This window comes from Phodopus roborovskii, unplaced genomic scaffold (genome assembly GCF_943737965.1).
Source record: "Phodopus roborovskii unplaced genomic scaffold, PHOROB, whole genome shotgun sequence".
NCBI classification, from domain to species: domain Eukaryota; kingdom Metazoa; phylum Chordata; class Mammalia; order Rodentia; family Cricetidae; genus Phodopus; species Phodopus roborovskii.
This window is the reverse complement of record NW_026125042.1, coordinates 32,681-52,279: the sequence shown is the minus strand read 5'-3', so window position 1 is coordinate 52,279 and position 19,599 is coordinate 32,681. Positions and strand designations below refer to the sequence as shown.

Below are 19,599 nucleotides of genomic sequence, written 5' to 3'. Positions count from 1 at the left end.
TCACCTTGCTCACCTAGACTTTCCCATCACCACAATGAACTATAGTTTTGGTGAGTGACTCTCACACTGGCCCCGCAGACAAGCAGGCAGGAACTACTCTTTACCATCCCCTACTACAGAGTGGTGCTAAGGCCAGGCACTTTAAACTGGCTGCCAATAAACAACTAATTAGAACCAGAGGTCAGCACTTCTGACATTACACAGCATGCACCAACAGAAGGAAGCAAATGTGTGCTTCGATTTCTAAACAAGCCTAAAATTCCACATCCCGGACTGTAAGAGAAGAAGGGCATTAAATTACTTTCAAAGTCTCCCTGGAAAAAGTCATCCAAACCCACAGCTTAGGAGAGGAATCTCTGACTTCGCCTACACATGAAAACGCAAACTATCTTTCTACCTGATTTTCGGAAACGGTTTCCAGACTCAGAGGAGAGGAGGAAAAGTAATGACGTGTGGTACAGTAAGAGAAGAGAAGGAGCCATGTTTTCCAAGGCACAGGGAATCAGCACCAGGTGACAACTCCCCCGGCTTGCTTCACATGCTCAGGCCGAAGGTTTGCCACTTCTGCTCTAGGCCTCAGACGTTTGCAAGAAGTGATTAAATGCAGAAGCCGTGCAGGTGGGAGGGGCGACCGCCTGGGACAAGTCCGCTCACCCCTTGAAGGTACACTTGTGGCTTGATGATCCCGGGGTTGGAAAAGAGGCTGTTCACTGCCTTGGTCAAGAGGAGTTTGGTAGAAGGACTCATCTTCACAGCAGGGAGAAGGTAATTAGAGTCAGCTTTGAACTGATGTCATTTTTAGCCCTAAAAATCTTCACAAGTATATATTAAAGAATTAACAAAATGTTGATGGAGCTTAAAAGGACTCTTTGGCTACTTCACAAATAATGTCTAACCCTGCTTTCTCTCTTAAAAAGAAACATTCTTTTTCTGAAAATTTATTATAGTCATCTTCCTTCCCAAAGAAAAATTATAAATTAATAATCCATCATTTTCATACCATTAAAAACCAAAGCAAGATTAATGTGTGACTTTTATCATCAACAAAAGACAGGAAACCAAATAATCAACTAACCCTGTTTAGAATATTAAAGTTTGAACGACCAATTTAAGACGTAGCTTACATTGTTACATTGCTAATAGTAGTTTAAAATATTCCCAAGTAACACATATGGGTTTTACCTAAATCCTAGCATAACAGCTCACCATGCTTTTACTCAAAAGTAAAAATGTATGCTGTACTTGGTTCACATTTCATTAGAATGCACATTAGAAGCTTCATGAAAAACCGTGTTAACTGTTGCCATTGTTATTTAACAAAACATCATGAGACCCCAGGGCTCAAAGTAGGATGTCAAAAGGGCAGCCTTTTTGCTTTCAGCTTTACAACACATTCGGTTTATCAGCCAGGTAACTTTCCAAATTAAAGGCACATTTGTTTCTGGGGTTGAAACTTCTAAACAGCAAAGTTGTTGATAGCGCCATAGTTAGGGCAAAAGCACTTATAATTGTGCTGAGCAAGGCGCCTGGCATTCTTCTGCTGTAAGCAGAACACCCGGACTGGCTGTCTGGTTCTGTACGGTTCTCTGCTGCTCTTTCCTCGGGATGGGGAATTCAATATACGGAACAGAAACGAAGTCAAAACACTAGTAATCGATATTTGTAAATTGTCTCTGAAATTAGTGTGAGGCATGCATTCAAAATGTGCATATATTTATAAAAACTATATGATGGCATGATATGTCTACACGCGAAAGAAAATTCCCTAGTTGTAAAGAGATTATTTATAATCATATGCTTTCTTGGATGGGGATGGGTTTGTTTGGGTAGAGACACTTAAGGAAAAGGAAATAGGCATGGATCACCTTATCAGAGAATAACAAGGGGAGAGCAAATGATTAAACACGATCTTGTCAGAATTTGAGTTAGAAACCCATGCACTGTGAAAGGCAGCACGTATCTTACAAAGAATGCTATTGATTTCAAAACCATAACTATGTACCTCATCTCAGAGCAACACATCCAGACAATGACTCAAAAGGAAGAGCAAGTTACCAAGAACAGCCTGAGGTGCTGCTGAATCCAGCTAGTAGGAAGCACAGCTTGCTGCTGCACTCTGATCGCCCCCAGGCATCTCTCAAACCCTGGGTCAGTGTCTATTACTCATGCAAGGTGTTTATTCCAAGGAGTAGCTTTGCAGAGTGACCGCTCTGCAGATCTGACTTGCAGCAAGACGGCCTTACCCCAGCATCTAACTTTAATCACATGCTAATTTTCAGTTACATAAAATTATTTTAAATCTACTGCTTCTTGACATTTCTTTCCTTGAGAGAAAAAAAATCTTTTGATTTCCTGCATGTCTGAGGCATGATTTCCATCTGTGAAGATGCATGGGCCTAGATAAAGGCAGTCAGTTCACTGTATGGTAATTCTGTAGTTTGCTCCATTAAGGTTTACAGGGATTCCAGGCTGAGCTCACACTTACCCAGCCTATTGCTCACAGTTTGCAAGGAACTGACAGGGCTATGCAAACAGACTGTATACGATGTGATACCAAAAAACCGGCATGGAACTCTCTTAGGGCCCTAAGACTCTTATGACCAAGAGCCACTGTATGGATGGGTCATTCCATTACTGAGCACGTGATGTGCACATAGCAAATGTGAGTTCCGTGCTTCCAGTCCTCAGGAACCCAGAAATCAGGGAGACTGCAAGAGGTCCTGGCTATGCTAGAGTGAGGCTTGCCCACTGGGTGTGCCATGACTGCCATTTTTGCAGGGGCAGGGAAGTCAGACACATTTTATGACACATGGCTTTACTTTTTTTTTTTTTTTTAATAAAACGTGACTGATCTTTTTAAATAAGTTAACATTAACTTTTCTTTATTTTTAGCTTTTTAACTCTAGTAGTTGGAATCTGTAGGTACAATTAATTAAGAAGATGAGCCTGGGTAGCTTGTTAGGAAGAGTGAATGAATCATGTTTCGAGTTATAATTTTTCGCTGAAAACTAGCATAGGAAACTATATGAGCCACAGCTTCAAGTCAACACCACTTTTCTCTACTAGCTCTGTGAACTCAGGTTAGACAACTGGTTATCTCTGACCTTTAGTCTCTCCAAATGAAAAATGCAACAGTTTTGTTATTACCTATATACCTAATTAGAACAACTGGTACTCAACTTCTGCAAAGGCTTACCAACTCAACAATGGAAAAACAAAAACTTCTAGAATTTAAGACTTCTTAAACCTTATGTATGTGTTTAGTGTGTGTGTGTGTGTGTGTGTGTGTGTGTGTGTGTGTGTGTGTGTATGTGTGTGGTGTGCTTGTACATGTTCCATGGCATATGTGTGGAAGTCAGAGAACAGCTTCGTAAATTTAGTTCTTTCTGTCCTCCTTTATGTGGGTTCCAGGGAATCAACCTTGGGTCACCAGGCTTGCCCAGGAAGTGCCTTTATCTGCTGATTCCTTTTTGGGCCCCAGAATATAAGACTTATATTATAGATAGAACAAATCGCTGCTTCACAAACACATTTAAATGAGTATCCATGAACACAAGGAGGAGAACATCCTTTAAGAAAGTATGTTTTTCTGATATTTACCATTCTTACTTTTAATTCTTTCACAATTGGGAGAAGCAGCTATGAAAATGGTTGGAATATGGCTGCAATGAGATGTTTATTTGTCAGGATGGAGGGGTCATGGCTTCCACACTGGATCCTACCTTGGTTGCAGGTTTTTCCAGCGAATCCGGGATGACACTTGCACTTGTTCGGCCCGACGCACTCTCCGTGTTTGCACTGTGGCTGACACACAGCTGTGGAAAGAGGACCATGTATGTCAATCTCAGGTCATCGGAGCATCTTCCAGTAAGCACCAGAGTCATGGACCAGTGTGACGAATCAAAACTAAGAACTAACAATAAAGTTATAAAACCACTGTTCCCTTCCACTGTCCATACTACAAACATGCATGCATGCTGTGATGGTTTGAAGAGGAATGGTCCCCGTAGACTTGTGTTTTAATGCATGACCCATAGGGAGTGGCACTATGAGGAGGTGTGGCCTTGTTGAGGGAAGTGTGTCGCTGTGGAGGCGGGCTTTGAGGTCTTATGTGCTCAAGCTGCACCCGGTGTGGCACCGCAAAGTCCTTCTGCTGCCTACAGATCAAGATGTAGAACTGTCAGCTACCTTTCCAACACTATGTCCGTCTACACGATGCTATGTTTCCCACCATGATGATAATGGACTAAACCTCTGAACTGTAAGCCAGCCCCAATCAGATGTTTTCCTTTCTGAGAGTTGCCTTGGTCATGGTGTCTCTTCACACAATACAAACCCAAACTAAGACAGAAGTTGGTACCGGGGCGTGTTATTGCTGTGGCAGGCCTGACCATGCTTTTGTCTGGAAGAATGTAGGCTTTGAGGCTTTGGATTAGAAAAGCAGTTGAATGTTTTAAGTGGGGCTTAATGGGCCATTCTAGTAGGAACATGGAAGACAGTGGTGTTGACTGTGATTTGAAATGTGGGGGCCCACCTCAAGAGTTTTCTTTCAGTGGAGAAGAATGTTAGCATGTGGCCTAGAGACTGTTTATGTGATATTTTTGTGAAATATGTGGCTGCTTTTTGCCCTTGTTTGAAAAATCTGCCTGAGACTAAATTGAAGAGTTTTAAATTAATTGCTTTGGCAGAGGAAGTCAATGAACAGCCTAGTACCAACTCTGTCTTGTGGTTATTAGTGTTAACTCTAATGAAGATCTATGATGAAAAGGAGCGAGAGGAGCAAGGAAAGTTACAAAATGGACACTATGAGGAGAAAAGGGGACCGGGAAGTGAAACAGAGCTAAATCCTGTGTTCAAGGCGACTGCCGGATTAAAGAAAATGCTGATGTTAAATGAAACAAAGGGAGTGGTGACTTCAGGGCAAGACCCGACCCAGATAAGGTCCCAACTTATGCGAAGGAATTAAAGAAAAGTTTAGGGCTGAGTGTGGTGGCTCACACCTTCAATCTAGTTTCTCTTAGAGGCAGAGGCTAATGGATCTCTGAGTCCAACCTGTTCTACAGATTGAGTTTCAGGACAGCCAAGCTTAGGCAGTGAAGGAAACCATCAAAAACAGAAAGATGGGGAAAGATGGAATTGAACAAAGGGGCCATTTTTTTTCCCCAGCCCCAGCAAGTAGTAGAACTTGGCAGCTTTGGCAATGTGGTTCTGGCTGTAGAGGCAAGGATGTAAGAAGTTATGGATTTTCTCTATGAGACTAAGGAAAGCCACTAAGGCCGGGTGTGTGGTAGGAGGGTCCCTGCATGGAGGCCCCGAGAGACCAGTGTATGAAGTCATGAAGGTGAAGCCTAGCTTTCCTTGGAGTCCTCAAAATATGAGATGTCTGAGTCATGGGATACCTGCTGAGGAGAGCTGCTAACAAGAAGTGGAACCAGCTCCAGAGAAAGAAGTGTGTTGCACTCAAGGAAGATGAAAGGAGTTGGAGACCTGAAGGGGATTTATCATATATGCAAATATGTTTACATATGTCATTTGAGACTGAAAAATGTTGTCAACTGAGGATACACAAATAATTAATAAAGGTAATATATAGCTTTACAAAAATGTTCATACACAATTTCAAAACTTATTCTCTCAAGTACACATCAACGAAACTTAGTCTGAATTTACTGGTTTATAAGAACTCAATATAGCTTTCCAAGCTAGGGATGTGACTAGGAAAAGCACTTCCCTAGAATTTGGGAGACCCTGGGTTTGATCAACAATATGGTCAAAAAACCAAAGAGACATAACTTCTTATTAAGTAACAAAATATTTATTTTATGGGCAATAATAGTCTGAGGATAAGTTGGTTACAAGTGAAACAAGCCAAAATGAAGTCCTTCAACACTTCTGTTCACAGATATTTTCATCATCTTGATCTCTCTTAACCCTGACATGCATTACCGTTTCTCTTCAATTTATAGTAGCTTCCTGTATCTCAGCTAAATTGAAAGCTTCCTGTTTAACCTTATTCCTTTCTGCAGTTTAACCATATCCACTTCTCTCAGGAATCAAGTCTTCTCTCAATTCGGATAACAAATTGGATAAACAATCCAGTTTACCCTGTTGGGCTTGTGCCAGTAGTTTTTCATGGGTATCTTTTGTATATTCAAGACATGACTGGGCATATTTTCAGTTCTGCTAGCATATACAGCATACATCCTACTGTGTTCAGACCGCCCACTCACAAACAAATTAGCCAAAGACACCAGAATATCGGGGAACCAAGGCTTGGAAACACTGTCCTACTATACCCAATATGTTCATGATGGTCAATATTATAATAGATGAAAATCTCACAATCTATTTAAAGAGACAAAACTTTCTCGTGTTCCCTTTTGAAAGAGAGAGAGAGAGGAAGAAAGAGGGGGGGGGGGTGTAAATATGTGCATGTGTGAATGCAGGTTCCAAAGAGTCCAGAAGAGGGCATTTAACTTCATTAAAGCTGCACTTAATAGGCTGTTATGAGCCACCTAACACGAGCGTTGTGAACGAAAGTTGGGTCCTCTACAAGAGTAGTCCACACTCTAAAAACGATGATCCATAAACACCCCAGCACCATTACACAAGTTTTCAACTCAAGAGAATAATCATGTATGAGCATAATGGTTAGCAAATATGGGCTTGAACAGAAAGCCTCCTAAAAACACATGTGCTGCACCTAGAAACATGGGAACAGAGAAGGAAGAAAACTCCCCGTGGAGAAGAAAAACGTGTAGCAAAGTTGACCATAGGGTAGTGGAAGGTCACTCAGGAAGCCTGGGTAGCTATCAAAATGTGTAAATGCTCATGAAAGAACAGGAAGCAATTATTCATTACTGGTCTGGGATGCTGGTGTCCTAAACTTCCAAACTGAGGCATGTTACTCTGTCTGCAGGAAATTTGATGAAGTTTCTGATCGGGAGAATTACTGGATAAGTATTAAAGCTGTGAGTATACTGATGTGGTGAAATGGAAATTATTCAGAGGCGAAGGGAGCGATCAGATTGGAGAAATTATAGATCAGGCTTATGACAGGAAGAGGTGAGCTTCGGTGTCCACTAGTGGAAAGCAGAGAGGCATGCTCAAGGGCAATGCAGTCAACCATGCCTCTGTCTTCCGAAGCACTGCACACCCGTTCCTTCCCATACCAGCCTGCCTTTGCTCCGTTCTGGGATGTGCTTCCAGTTTCCTCTGACAATTCTCCAACATGTCCTTTGAAACTCTTGCAAACCAGCACACACCCTATGTCTGCTTTCTATGCCCCCTCAGTCAACCTCACCTAGCATCCCACCGGCTTACTTGCCAATGTTACTGTCAGCCTATGGTTATGCCAGTTAGGTCTTCGTGTAGATTCAAAACCTACAAAAAGAGGATGGGCAACACAGGAAAGTACTTGGAGACTTCTTAAACTCTGATTTCATAGAGAAAGAAATGGGTTCATCTCTCTGAGAAGTAATGAACTTTCTAGAAAGCCTTGCAACATTACTCAGTGAATGGTAAGTAGTTTATACTGAGGGGAGTTTTTAAGGGAAGTCTTCCAAACATCCAAGCCTCATCATCAGGAAATCCAAGATTGAAAAAATTCATTTTAAAAGGAAATATTGACTGGGCGTTGGTGGCGCACGCCTTTAATCCCAGCACTCGGGAGGCCGAGGCAGACAAATCTCTGTGAGTTTGAGTCCAGCCTGGTCTACAGAGCAAGTTCCAAAACAGGCTCCAAAATGATACAGAGAAACCCTGTCTTGAAAAAAAAAAAAAAAAAAAAAAAAAAAAAAAAAACAGAACAAAACAAACAAACAACAACAACAACAAATGGAAGTATTTTAAGGCTGGTAAGATGTCTCAGTAGGTAAAGGCACATGTCACCAAATCTGAAGTCTGATGACCTGAGTTTGACCTCAAGCACCTACATAGGAGAGAACCAACAACTTCCCACACACTGACCTCTGACCTCCACACTCACCATGGCATGTGTGCATGCATCCATAAATAAATATTTTAAAAACCTAGAGAGAATAATTCCATTGATTGTAACATTTTTATATATGAATGTAACCTAAACAAGTCTCCTGCAGAATGTTATATATTCTTTAAAAAGTAACATGACATATTTGTGAGATGTAAGTCAAAGCGAGTAACTTCCTAGAGCAACTGGAATGTGAAAGCATCTGTGAAAAATAGGAAAAGGTATCATTACAAACAGCACTTGCAAACTGAGGCTCACTCAGAGGAGGGCACTCTGGTACAAACTGGGGCCTCCAGGTTGTATTGCCTTTGGCCTCTGAGCAGCTGAAGGCCATCCATTCAGTTTTCAGGGGCTTTCTCCTCACAAAGGGCTGTTTGAGCCTCTCTCCTTTTTTCCTTTGTTCTCAGCAGGATGCCCTAATCTTAGGTCCATCAAATGTACACATTCCAAGGGGTTAGGACTGCTAATGGTTCTGCTAAGTCTGGGGACTCAGTATTTTAAAGAAAACTGTTGGTGCATTTCTACCTGAGATAACCAGCAATTTCAGATACCCAGCAGCTATTAAAAGTGTATTTTTTAAAAAAAGCAATTAGAGGGCATTAAAACAATACACACAGAGCTGATATGAGCAATTATTTTCTTCACTACAGAAAATTAAAACTCTCTACACAATTTTTCATAAAAAGATTTTTCCCCCTGATCTTGGTTTTAGGTCTGGGATAGAGGTCAGTAAAGATGTATCAAACAACGTGTATTACATTCAATGTATTAAACTACACAAGTATGGATGGGATGGGGGGGGGGATGGAAGATAAGAAACTAACCATGTGACTAATTTTTCTAAGCCATGACAGGAGCAAGGTTGAGAACTGAAAAGCTGGGAGGAGTATGGATAATGATGATAACCACAGAGCCTCAAGTCTGAGCCCCAACCATGGAGGGCAACTGTTAGAGAAAAGGGGCAGAGGAGACTGCAGCAAAGACTATGAACAGGTGGGAGACGGGAGGCAGCGAACGGGATTCTCACCGAGTGGGGAGTGTTCTGGTAGGCTATCATTCCAGGTGCTTATAACAGCAGATGAGATCAAAGGAAGCCTAAGGTAGATTACTAAAGGCCAGTAGGACCCTTTGGATTCTTACCTTTTCATTTCCTTTTTGCCTTAATACAGAATGCCTTTTTGGTTTCTATTTCATAGTGTGGGGTAAGTTTACAATGAAAGATTCCATTTCGTATCCTTCTTTGGCAGGTAGGAGTAACCAAAGGACTAAGTGCTGGCTAGCTCACATAGTAACAGAAGTAAATGAGGGGAGCCGGCGGGGAGAGGGGACGCAGGACTGTCAGATAGGCCCGTATCTGTGCTCTTGCTGGAAATGGAGAACTACAGCTCTTTTGTGACCAGTGGTCTTAGGAATGGAAAGAAGGATAGAGCAAAATATCCTAACATTAGCCCCGTTCCTTGCAACATTCATTGCTGCACCCAGCCAAATACAACTGCTAAGTGACTAGTCTTGAACACTAGGCTGTGGAATATGAACCTAACCTGTACTTATCAAGACAGATTAGGGTGTTTTGTTTTGGAAGTCCTATTAGTTACATCTAGTACAGAAATAGAAAGTATCATGTTTTTTATATCTATGTTATCAAATATTCATGCAGGTATGCAAATAGCTTCATTTATACATGTAAGTAACCAGAAAGCACATGCCCGTTTTGGGGAACTTGGTGAAACTGGCTGTCCACTTTTGTGTAGACTGGCCTGCCTAGTAATCATGAGTCCCACTGCAATGCGGAACTCCTAATGTGCATTATTCTGTAACTTGGGTCATTCGCCTGACTGAAAAAGAGAAAGGACAGATGATCTGTTTTCATTTATAGCAATCGTTTAAGCCACCAAAAGCCGATGGTGCACTGGGACCTGGAAGAAACACACTGTGCCTGTACATACCACAGGTAATCAGAGAGGGCAAGATGGCATCTCTGATTCTGTGTGGACCAAGGACAAGAGAAATGGCTGCCCCTACTACTCTTATAGTTTCAGCTCAGTAAACAAAAGTCACATAAGAATCACGAATCTGAGATAATTCCCTCCCTTCAAAAATCAGTCACAAGAATGAAGCCCACATAGGGAAAGCACACTCAAGGCCAACTCCAGCGTTCCTGTCACATCTCTAGAGGCTTAGAATAACTGCTAAGTCACTGTTTTGACTAGAAAATGAAACAAGTCTCCACAGTCAAAGCAAACACAGCTCTTTGACAGCCCAATGCAATTTTTGTTTAACTGCATGCTAAAATTTTACTCGGAACCATCCTAACTGTTGCAGATGGGGGTCTGAGAGCTCAATAGTGCTACCTAATTCTGACAAAATAATATTAAGTTATGCAAATCCAGAGGACAGTTTATCTCACTTTAATTTTTATAATATTTCATATGTGAATCACAGTGGACATCAAGGACAGACGTCTGGAAATAAGGACATGTTGAGATGCCAAGAGGACAAGTGTTCTGGAAAGTAGTGACGACAAAGGCAACCTAAGCCCTGTCCTTAACAGGGCTTTCTTAATGTAAGAAGGCCTTTGAGTCTTTAGCATCATCTGCAACATTTGCTGTAGTGTTATGCCTTCTCCTCCAGGTCACCTTACTTAGGTGACAAAAGGCTTTCAAGAGCCTAGGAGAAGAAAGAACAGCTGTAAAACCAAGAGATTTTTCAAGAGCTCCCATAACTCCCAGTCACTCTATGGAGATGATTTGAATAGGCTTGGGTGGCAAGGGCTGGTTTATAAATATGAAGAGAATATCCTTTTCAAAGCCCAGTTGACCTTGGAAGAGAAAATGTTGCTAAAGGCAACATGAAATACCTCACTACTTATTAATAGAACCTGGAAACAACAGGCAGAGTTTTATAAAGAACTATTGGATCAGCCATCAACATGCAGAACAAAACTCACCATGCAAGATCTCCAGGGAAAACAACTTTAAGCTTGCCACAAACACTATATTGTATCACTTATTCAACAAGTTCAAAACATTCAATTCCTGCTGTAATGAAAAAGTGTAAATACCTCTGATTCTCATTTACAAGGCTATCTAGTAAATGTTCTCTTGAACACTAAACTTCATTTCATGTAGCTGAATTCCTTGCTGTAGTACCCACACAAGGCATGAAAGATGTGGACATTGGCATGGTATCAGCACAGGTTAAGGGAGTTAACCAGTTTCAGTAACAATTTCTTAATTTGGATCAATGCTCAACCTACTCCTCTGGTGGATTAAGAAAGATGAGGAAGGCCAGCATTTTGAGGTAATTTGGGAAAGAGGGAGGAGAGGTGATAATAAAAAGCTAGGCAGAAAGAAATGGTAGCAGAGGATGATGGTCAAGTGCATAATGGTAGCTAAGTGACATTTCTGAGGAAAAGTTACCTTGAAGAAACAGTCTGTAATTTCCAAAGACTCTAAAGGAACTTGCTACAATATATACAAATATATTAATCTTTCTTTTTGCTTGATGTGTGCATAAACACTGGATTCTGAAGCTGTACTGAAGTATTGCTACATCTAGGGTTTGCCAGCTTTTTGCAAAAGTGGTCTTTACTGTAATAAACAGTTTAACTAACAATAAACTACAATAAAAAAGCTAGGATCAATAGATCAATAACCATTTAAAGCATGACGTTAAATAAATAACAATGCCTCCCAAAACTGTGTGGCAAGAACATGCTTTATTTTCGTCTCTGGAACATGCAATCCAGACGTGTTTCTGAAGTACCTATTCCATCTCTCACTAACAGCCTTTATTCCTTGAGTAGCCCAAAGGAACCATGGGCATCTCTGCATCTTGACCCAGCCTTTGCTTGTCACCATTAAGCACTCAACCTTTGCTCTCAAAAATCTTCCTCTAAAGCACTGTTGTCATTCTTCAGTCTACTTGAAAAACAAAAAAATTAGCTCCTATTTTCATCGAGACAGGGTGGAATTTAGCTTAAAGCCAAATCAAACTTTAGGAACATATGAGATACTGTGACTATTAGGAAAAGCAGATAACTTGTTGTTTTGTTTCTGTTTAGGTGGCAATCTACAGCAAGATGCACTCTGGAGCTTGGTTTTTATATTTCTAAATATCTCTCTTCAAAGACGAAAAACATGGCCTCAGAAGGAAAGATGCGATGTTTTCCATGACAAAAGCAAAAAAGTAGTTAGAGAGTGTTGGAGATCTACGCAAAGCACATGGATTGGCATGGTGAGTTCCCACTGACCAGACTTGGGATGGTGTGAATATTAAGAAGAGTAATGATCCCAATTAATAAAAACTGAACAACAACAGCATCCATGGGTTTGAAGAGACGCTAAAAGCAGAAGAGGACCTAGTGCCTCTTTGTAGAGGGTGTCAAGGAACATGTAAGACATATGATAAAACTGGAAAGCGGGATATTATGAGTGCCATTGAAGTAATGTGAAAACAACATCTACGGGTTACCAGGGTGTGCAGTCTCAGCTTATGCTATGGATGGTCTAGTTTTTATAAAATGTTAGTACAATAAGAATTTGCAGGTTAATAATTACAGATGGAATTTACAGATTTTCACTGGCCCCATTCTTTCTTGTATCAATTTAAATTTTATCGAATAAAAAAGAGAGAAGTGATTGATAACATGGATACCTAGACTGTGTGTGGGGGGGCATTTTTCAATGTGTTTTTGAATGGGGGTTAAGAGTACAGATGTTGGAATAAGATAGGTGGATGAGGTTCCAGATATACCACTGGGCAAATAAATGAACTATAAAGATTACTCGGCTACCTTTTCCTTTCAAATATAGACAAGAAGCTAAAAATTCACCTCATTGTCTTTTTTGCTTTACTTAATAGAAAACTCACAAGACTCAGATTGAAATGGCACTCTGAAATAAAGTACACAGGACAACAGCCATCACAACATATGCATTTGTTAAAATAGGGGGGCAAGGATGGCAAAGAGGAAAAGCCCCATCTCTGGGATACCACATTAAGAATGGGGACTTAATGAGACCAATCGCTCATTCTGGGGTGGGTAGGTCCAATAAGGGAAACAGGAGCAAGCACAGATGACTTGATAACAAAGGATGCAGAAGAAACACTGATTGGTCGTATGGATTTAGGAAGTTAGAAAATGTTGTAGAAAGTAGTGCTAACAGAATCAAAGAGGATGCTTGCAAGGGATCAGATAGCACAGCACAACAATTAATCAGGAAATAAAGAAACACGTCATAGTATTCCAATTAGCTTGAATTTATCATGACCATTTTAGTTGAAGACTTGATCCTCTCTATTCCCAAGCTTACTGAAGTCATCATAAAAGCCATAACAACTTTAATGTAGCCATCTTTACTGTCTTCAGTAATAAAAATACCTATGCATAAAAGGCTCACTAATATGTGAATCAAGCCAAACATTCATTATTTTGAAAATTAAATTGATATTACAGCTGCGCCTAGACTAATACAATGTGGGGTATTTGTGAATTTGGCTTTTTGGGTTTCTTTTTAAGGAAGTATTAGCTGTTCCCAATTTCTCTGATAGAAAACCCTAGCCGAATTTTTGTAGCCTAAATGCCCACTAGTACAAAATTGCTAAAGAAGAAAGGACACAATGGTCTTTCTCCCTCTAGCATGTGGATTTCAATACAGGTCTCACCCACCGCTAGAGGAACCTCCCGAAACCACCATTTGGGGGAGGTATTCACCTCCTAGACTTGCTCATTGACTCCCTCTCATTTGACTTACCTCCTCATCCCTGGTTGGGGACTTGGGATAGCATTCAAACCCTATCGTATGACTGAATCCTTCCCAGATCACCAGCTTCACCTCCGACCACACACAGTCAACTGAATTTCCCAGGAAGTGACACTGTAAAATCTCCATGCTGTCACACAGAATGCCATTCTCCCCTTGTCTCAGGCTCAGATCTCGGGCTTCAGCACTCACGTTAACCTTCACTAGCACCAACATTTGCTTTAGCCTCTTGTACTAAGCACAGCCTTCCTCGGGGCTTTGCTAAGCCTCTGTTTACATGCCTACTATAAATCACAAACACATATATTTCCATATACATATTTCATTGTATGTTTTGAGTTTTACAAATCTAGCTCCCAGACTTTGAGTTCTTTAAATATACAAAAGTTCTCTTGAAATGCAACAGTCTTCTAAGGAGGACAGCCATGACAGGTATACAAGGTGTTAAAAGAACACCGAAGAATTTCTCTGCACAGATGTGGGAGTCAGAAAGATGCCAGGGGCTGCTGCCAAGGCCGTGCACTGAATCTGAAAGGATGAGCAGACATTTGTCATGGAGACAGTGGAAGGGACTCACACGAGCAGCATAAGAAGGGCCAGAAAGGCACAGAAGGCAAAAAAGGGGCCATGCTGCAGTAAAAAAGAAAGGGAAGGAAATCCTTTAAACAGAGGGCAATCCGAAGATACCAGTCAGGATTCTATCCAGAGCTGTGGATTACTGTGCGTAATCCAATGATTACGCACAGTAGATTAAAGGCATGTAAACTGACTTCCTTTTTGAACCTTAAGTCAAAGTTAATAAAATATAAAGTCACTAGAGAGGCAGGATGAAGAAATTAATATTCATAGTAAATTGTCCTTTCTAAAAATAATAACGTGTGTATGAAGATTATATCTCCTCCATATTTTGTTTGAGTTTTTGAGCCAAGGTCTTTACAAAGCCCAGTGAATACTGGAACTCCATATATAGAGCCACCTCTGCCTCCCAAGTGTTGGGATTAAATGCATGTGCCACTAGGCTTGGCTCCTTCGTAGTTTATGATTCCTATAAAATAGAAATTCCTAACCCTTACACATTTCGAAGTGCACTGAGCTGAATGGATGGCGCACTGCAGGAACTCTTGGATAAAGGTGTCTGAGACACAGGCAAACGCTCCAGCAGAACAAATAATGTTGGTTCACAAACCACCACCATAGCTTGGGGTAGCATGAACCAGGCTCCATGCAAACGCAATAACAAAAGGTAGAGAAGGGACAGAGTTCAGCTGTGACAGTAAGAGCCACATACAAAAGAGCGAGGCATTTGAACTGGGACTTGACTCCGTTAAGAGGGTGTACACACTCAAAAAGCAACCCTGCTCATCCTTCCCAGGGACCATTCACTTTCTGCCACATATTTGTCTATAATTAGAAATGGTAGGGACATAAAATAGAAAAAAAAAAAGACTAACCAGAGAGAAAGACAGTCTGCTTATAGAGGATGAGCTGACCTTTCTTCAGCCCTTGCTATGAAGAAATGCTGATCCATTCAAACGCGAGCCGAAGGGCAAACCAAAAGGAATTTCTACACCATTTGAAAACTTCTAGAAAACACTTCAGCCAAGTGTGACAGGATGGTGCCTATGACCCATTTTTCTACTTAAATCTGAACCTCTATTAGGTATTAGGTATTTCCAAGTTGGCTGGAAGGGTCCAAGAACAGGGAGGAAGACAGGAGTGGTCCCTGGTGGAGGGGATACAGAATCAGCCTGTGCCCACCAGCCCCACACTGGACACATCACTTCAAAGTTTCTCAGTGTTCCACGATTAGCGCATCCCAGACTGGCGTCAACATTCATGCCTTCTCCCGTGTCCTCTAGCCACCAAATAACACCGGAAACGTTTGAGTCCTGCTTGATTCCATCTTCTTCACAGCTGCTTTGTTGAGAATGAGTATTGGCCAGCCCCGAGCTAAGTGCTCTGTAAATATGTTCTCATTGAATCCTTACTTTAAATGCCCATGAGGTAGGACTCTCAGCTGCCTCTCACCAAAATGAAGTTGTACTCGGAAAAGGTCCTCACCAAACCCTGTCTCATCACCGCTTTCATGCTGTGACTCCCGTCTGTGCCGGGTTAGAACTGCTCAGGATCTCACTACCCTTTTTGTTCCCACCACTACTCAAAACCAAGACTAACTTCACCACGTGGGCTGTGGACTCCAGCTCTGAGCCTCAAATAGTTATTCCTTAGATTGCCAAAGAGGAAGTTCCAAAATTAGCCCCAAACCTGAAATGTCTGCATGTGTCAGGCCTTTGCCCGGAAGGAAGTGAACATGTACTTCTTCTGTCCGGGTTGCTTCCTAACAAACTCTAGCCCACAGGTTCCCCGAAGCAAGGCAAATGGCATCCATGTTTCCCGTGAAACACTGACAATTTCAAAAGACAAGCTCAAACACCCTGACCAGAAAGAACCCACCTGTATGTTAAGATTGACTCATCAGCACCTGTTGATAGGATCTAAAATAGTATGCAATTTCCTTGTTTTAAATCTTCACTGTGGTCCTTTACTACCTCGTGGTCAAGACTAATCTACTTCATATGACATCAAAGGCTCCCAGGAACATTTCCACTTGCTTCTCTTATCAGACACCCTTCAAACACTCATCCCACTACTGAACTAGGATTCATACATTTCCTGGAATGTGCTCAGTTTGACTTCTGAGATCTTCGTATAGTTTTCTGTCTTCTGAGTGCCCTTCACTCTCCTTATCCATCACAATTTAGCTGTGTCATCACAGCTCATCATTCCTGGTTGATGGCAGCATCCACTCAGAGGCACACTCACAGTATCCATCATCAAAATACATTACATTACAATTCATCTCTCTCATCCAGTGCTATGTGGACCTTAAGCACTGATGCTGAGTAGGATGAAGGCCTGGACCTGCAGTGGTGCACTCAGGATCAAGCACATCATTCTACTTAATACGTTATCTGTTGAACGGATGAATTACCTGAACACCATGGGGCCCATAAATTTATCATTGCTCCTACACATCAGGAAGAGATTCTTTCCCCTAAACTTCCTCAACTCTTCTTAAATTGTTTATTTATCATTATCGGGGGAGAGAAGGCACACATGTGAGGACATGAGTGGCATGGCATGTGTAAGAGTCAGTTCTTCCCTGTTTCCCTTTATAAAGGTTCTGGGAGTTGAACTAAGGTCATCTGGCCATGTAGCATTTGTCCACTGAGCCATCTTTTCTGTTCATTCTCTACACTCTATCCATACCTTTTTCCTACGTTAGAATTATAGAAGGGACAAAGACCAACCATCTTATCTATCTGAGCTCCTTGACAACCAAGGTCCATTCTTTGCTCATCTTTATGCATTCCTAGCTCCTAACTTTATCTCCTAGTAAATAATAGTAACTATGATTCCTAGTTCAATGCTATTTTCTTCCAGTTATTTTCCTAAGTTCAAGCACTGTGAGCTAGCCAAAACTGTTCCACCGAGGACCTTATGGAAGGACATTATTCACAATATGGGAAAGAAGTGGTACCAACCAAAGGCAGCACAAAAGGTTTTATTTTAGCAACAAACTAGAAAACACTTCCTACTTCCAATTCCTTCTTAGCTGCAAAAGACGGACATGGGAAATGAATGGCAATTTAAACATGGTATGCTCTTCATCCTACAATGCAGGGAAACACAGCTCCAAGCTCTGTTTGTGATCTTCATGTGGACCAAGGCATTCATCAAAAACTGTTTAAATATGAGTTGACACAACAATATGGATGGAGGAAATACCTTAGGCACACCCCCAGCTGAAAAGCTGCAGGCAATTGAGGACTACTGAGAGAGGGAGAATTAGTCTTCCCCAGGAAGAAGTCTGCTAAATGGTTACCCAATACAACCAATCCCTAAGTGGTTAGCCTTAAAAAGCATATACATACAAGCAACACTATATGGACTCCGTAGGTTGCATTTATATACTTATTTGCATATACATATGTAACAATAATTAAAGAAAAAGGGCCATCAATATGAGAGGAGGCAGATGAGAGAGATTGGAGGGAGGAGAGAATAATGTAATTATATCATAATTAAAAATTTTTAAAGAAGAATTATTCTAGAATGTTGGATATGGTAGTCTACACCTGTAATCTCAGAACTTGGGAGGTTCAGGCAAGAAGATTCAGAATTTGATGTCAGCCTGAACTATATAGTGAGTTTTTTTGAAGCTGACCTGGGGGTACATAGATAGAGATACCTTATGGGAATGTGGGAGAAAGAGAAGGGACGGAAGGAGGGAAGGAGGGAGGGGGAGAGAGAGATTGTTCTGTAGGCACATTCAACTATTCTACTTAGGGCCAGAAACCTGCCCTAAATAGTTTCTCACCCACCAAATGTTCTTGAAATCCTACCTGTAAAACCTCTCCAGTGGCATGGGATGGCGTCTTTCAGCAACCACCTTTGTTACCTCCTTAGAACCGACTGCAAGTTGTAATTTGATATTATCTTACCCCAATTGCTCATTAAAATGATGAAAGTCTTACCAAATGGCCTTACTCACCATGCAAATGTTTTAACCAAGATATACTTTTGCATCAAAGCATCAGGTTGAGGGTATTGTCAATATCCAGCCTGTTATTTGATACAGTAAAAATATATCTTACCTGAATTATTCCATGGAGAACTAATGAACATGAAACACAATTCCCACAGGTTAGTGATGGGCTGGTGTTAGTAATTTCATTTGGTGGACTTTTTTTTCCCTAGATTTGCATCTTTAAACATTAAAAATTTAAACTGTTCTTTAGGTTACAATAGATGTCAATTTATTAGATTTGTAAAACAAGAGAGAAATAGAAACTGAGAGGGAAGAGTTTAATCTAAGGGCTCAGTTAAAGTTAGCTTAAAATAAACTAAAAGCAGAAAAAACAAACAAACAAACAAACAAAAAAAACCCCCTCTGGAATAGCTTCCCCCAAATAAGCTACTCAAAACCAAATAATGTTAAGTCTTGTAGCTTTATAAAGTACCAAGACATATATTAGCCAAAATTATGTCAAGAAATGTGTTCATCTAACCTTTGAGCTGGCACCTTATTCTTGCTAGTCTCTGCCTTAAGACGTAGAAAGCTGCAAAACAAATGGCCAAAAAAAGAAATTCCAGATCTTTTCTCTGTAAGGAGGCAGGGCTTGGGTATGACCAACGTGTTACATTCCCCGGAGACTTACACACATTCAACTTTCAGTGCTTTTCTGAAACAAACAAACAAAAAATCTAGGACATGTTTAAAATTGTAGTATTTTAGTCATCATTTTTTAAATTAGAAAACACTTTGTAACAAAAATCTTAAGCAATAATTGAAGTTATGCTATTGTTCTATAGTCCAAGTTCTTTTTAAAACATTTTAAAAACAGTTTTGGCTGTGTGTGTGTATGTGTGTATGTGTGTGTGTTTGCATGTATGGGTGTGTACAGGTAGGTACACGTGTACACAGCGTATATATGAAGACCAGAGTTGGTTCTCTCCTTCAGCCATGTTGGCCCTGGGGAAACCCACCCAGGTTCTCAGGGCTGGCAGCAAGCATCTGTACCCACTGAGCCACCTTGACAGCCATCATGATGGCTACCTATAGTCCAGATTCTAATAAAATATTTCAGAGCTTTTTTGATACTGTATCTTTCAATGTTTTGTTTTCAAAACATTAACTGTTGGATCCTAGAGTCAGTATCCTTTTATTTAAATGAATGTTGGACAAAGCATCTGAATTTTTTTTTAAATCCTTTTTCTCAATCGGTACCCAGGGCTGGTAGTGCTCACATTGGTGGCTATTCACTTACCTTTTTCTCATCT

General features: G+C 40.9%; 1 protein-coding gene across 1 annotated transcript in view; it reads right to left on the bottom strand.

The window, feature by feature from the left end:
* Window positions 1–19,599, bottom strand: part of LOC127216786 (nephronectin-like) — a 68,644-nt gene that overhangs the window by 32,457 nt on the left and 16,588 nt on the right. Inside the window, 3 exon segments of the mRNA XM_051177681.1 lie at window positions 655–747; window positions 3,723–3,815; window positions 18,828–18,878. Of these exon segments, the coding sequence (XP_051033638.1) occupies window positions 655–747; window positions 3,723–3,815; window positions 18,828–18,878 (237 nt within the window).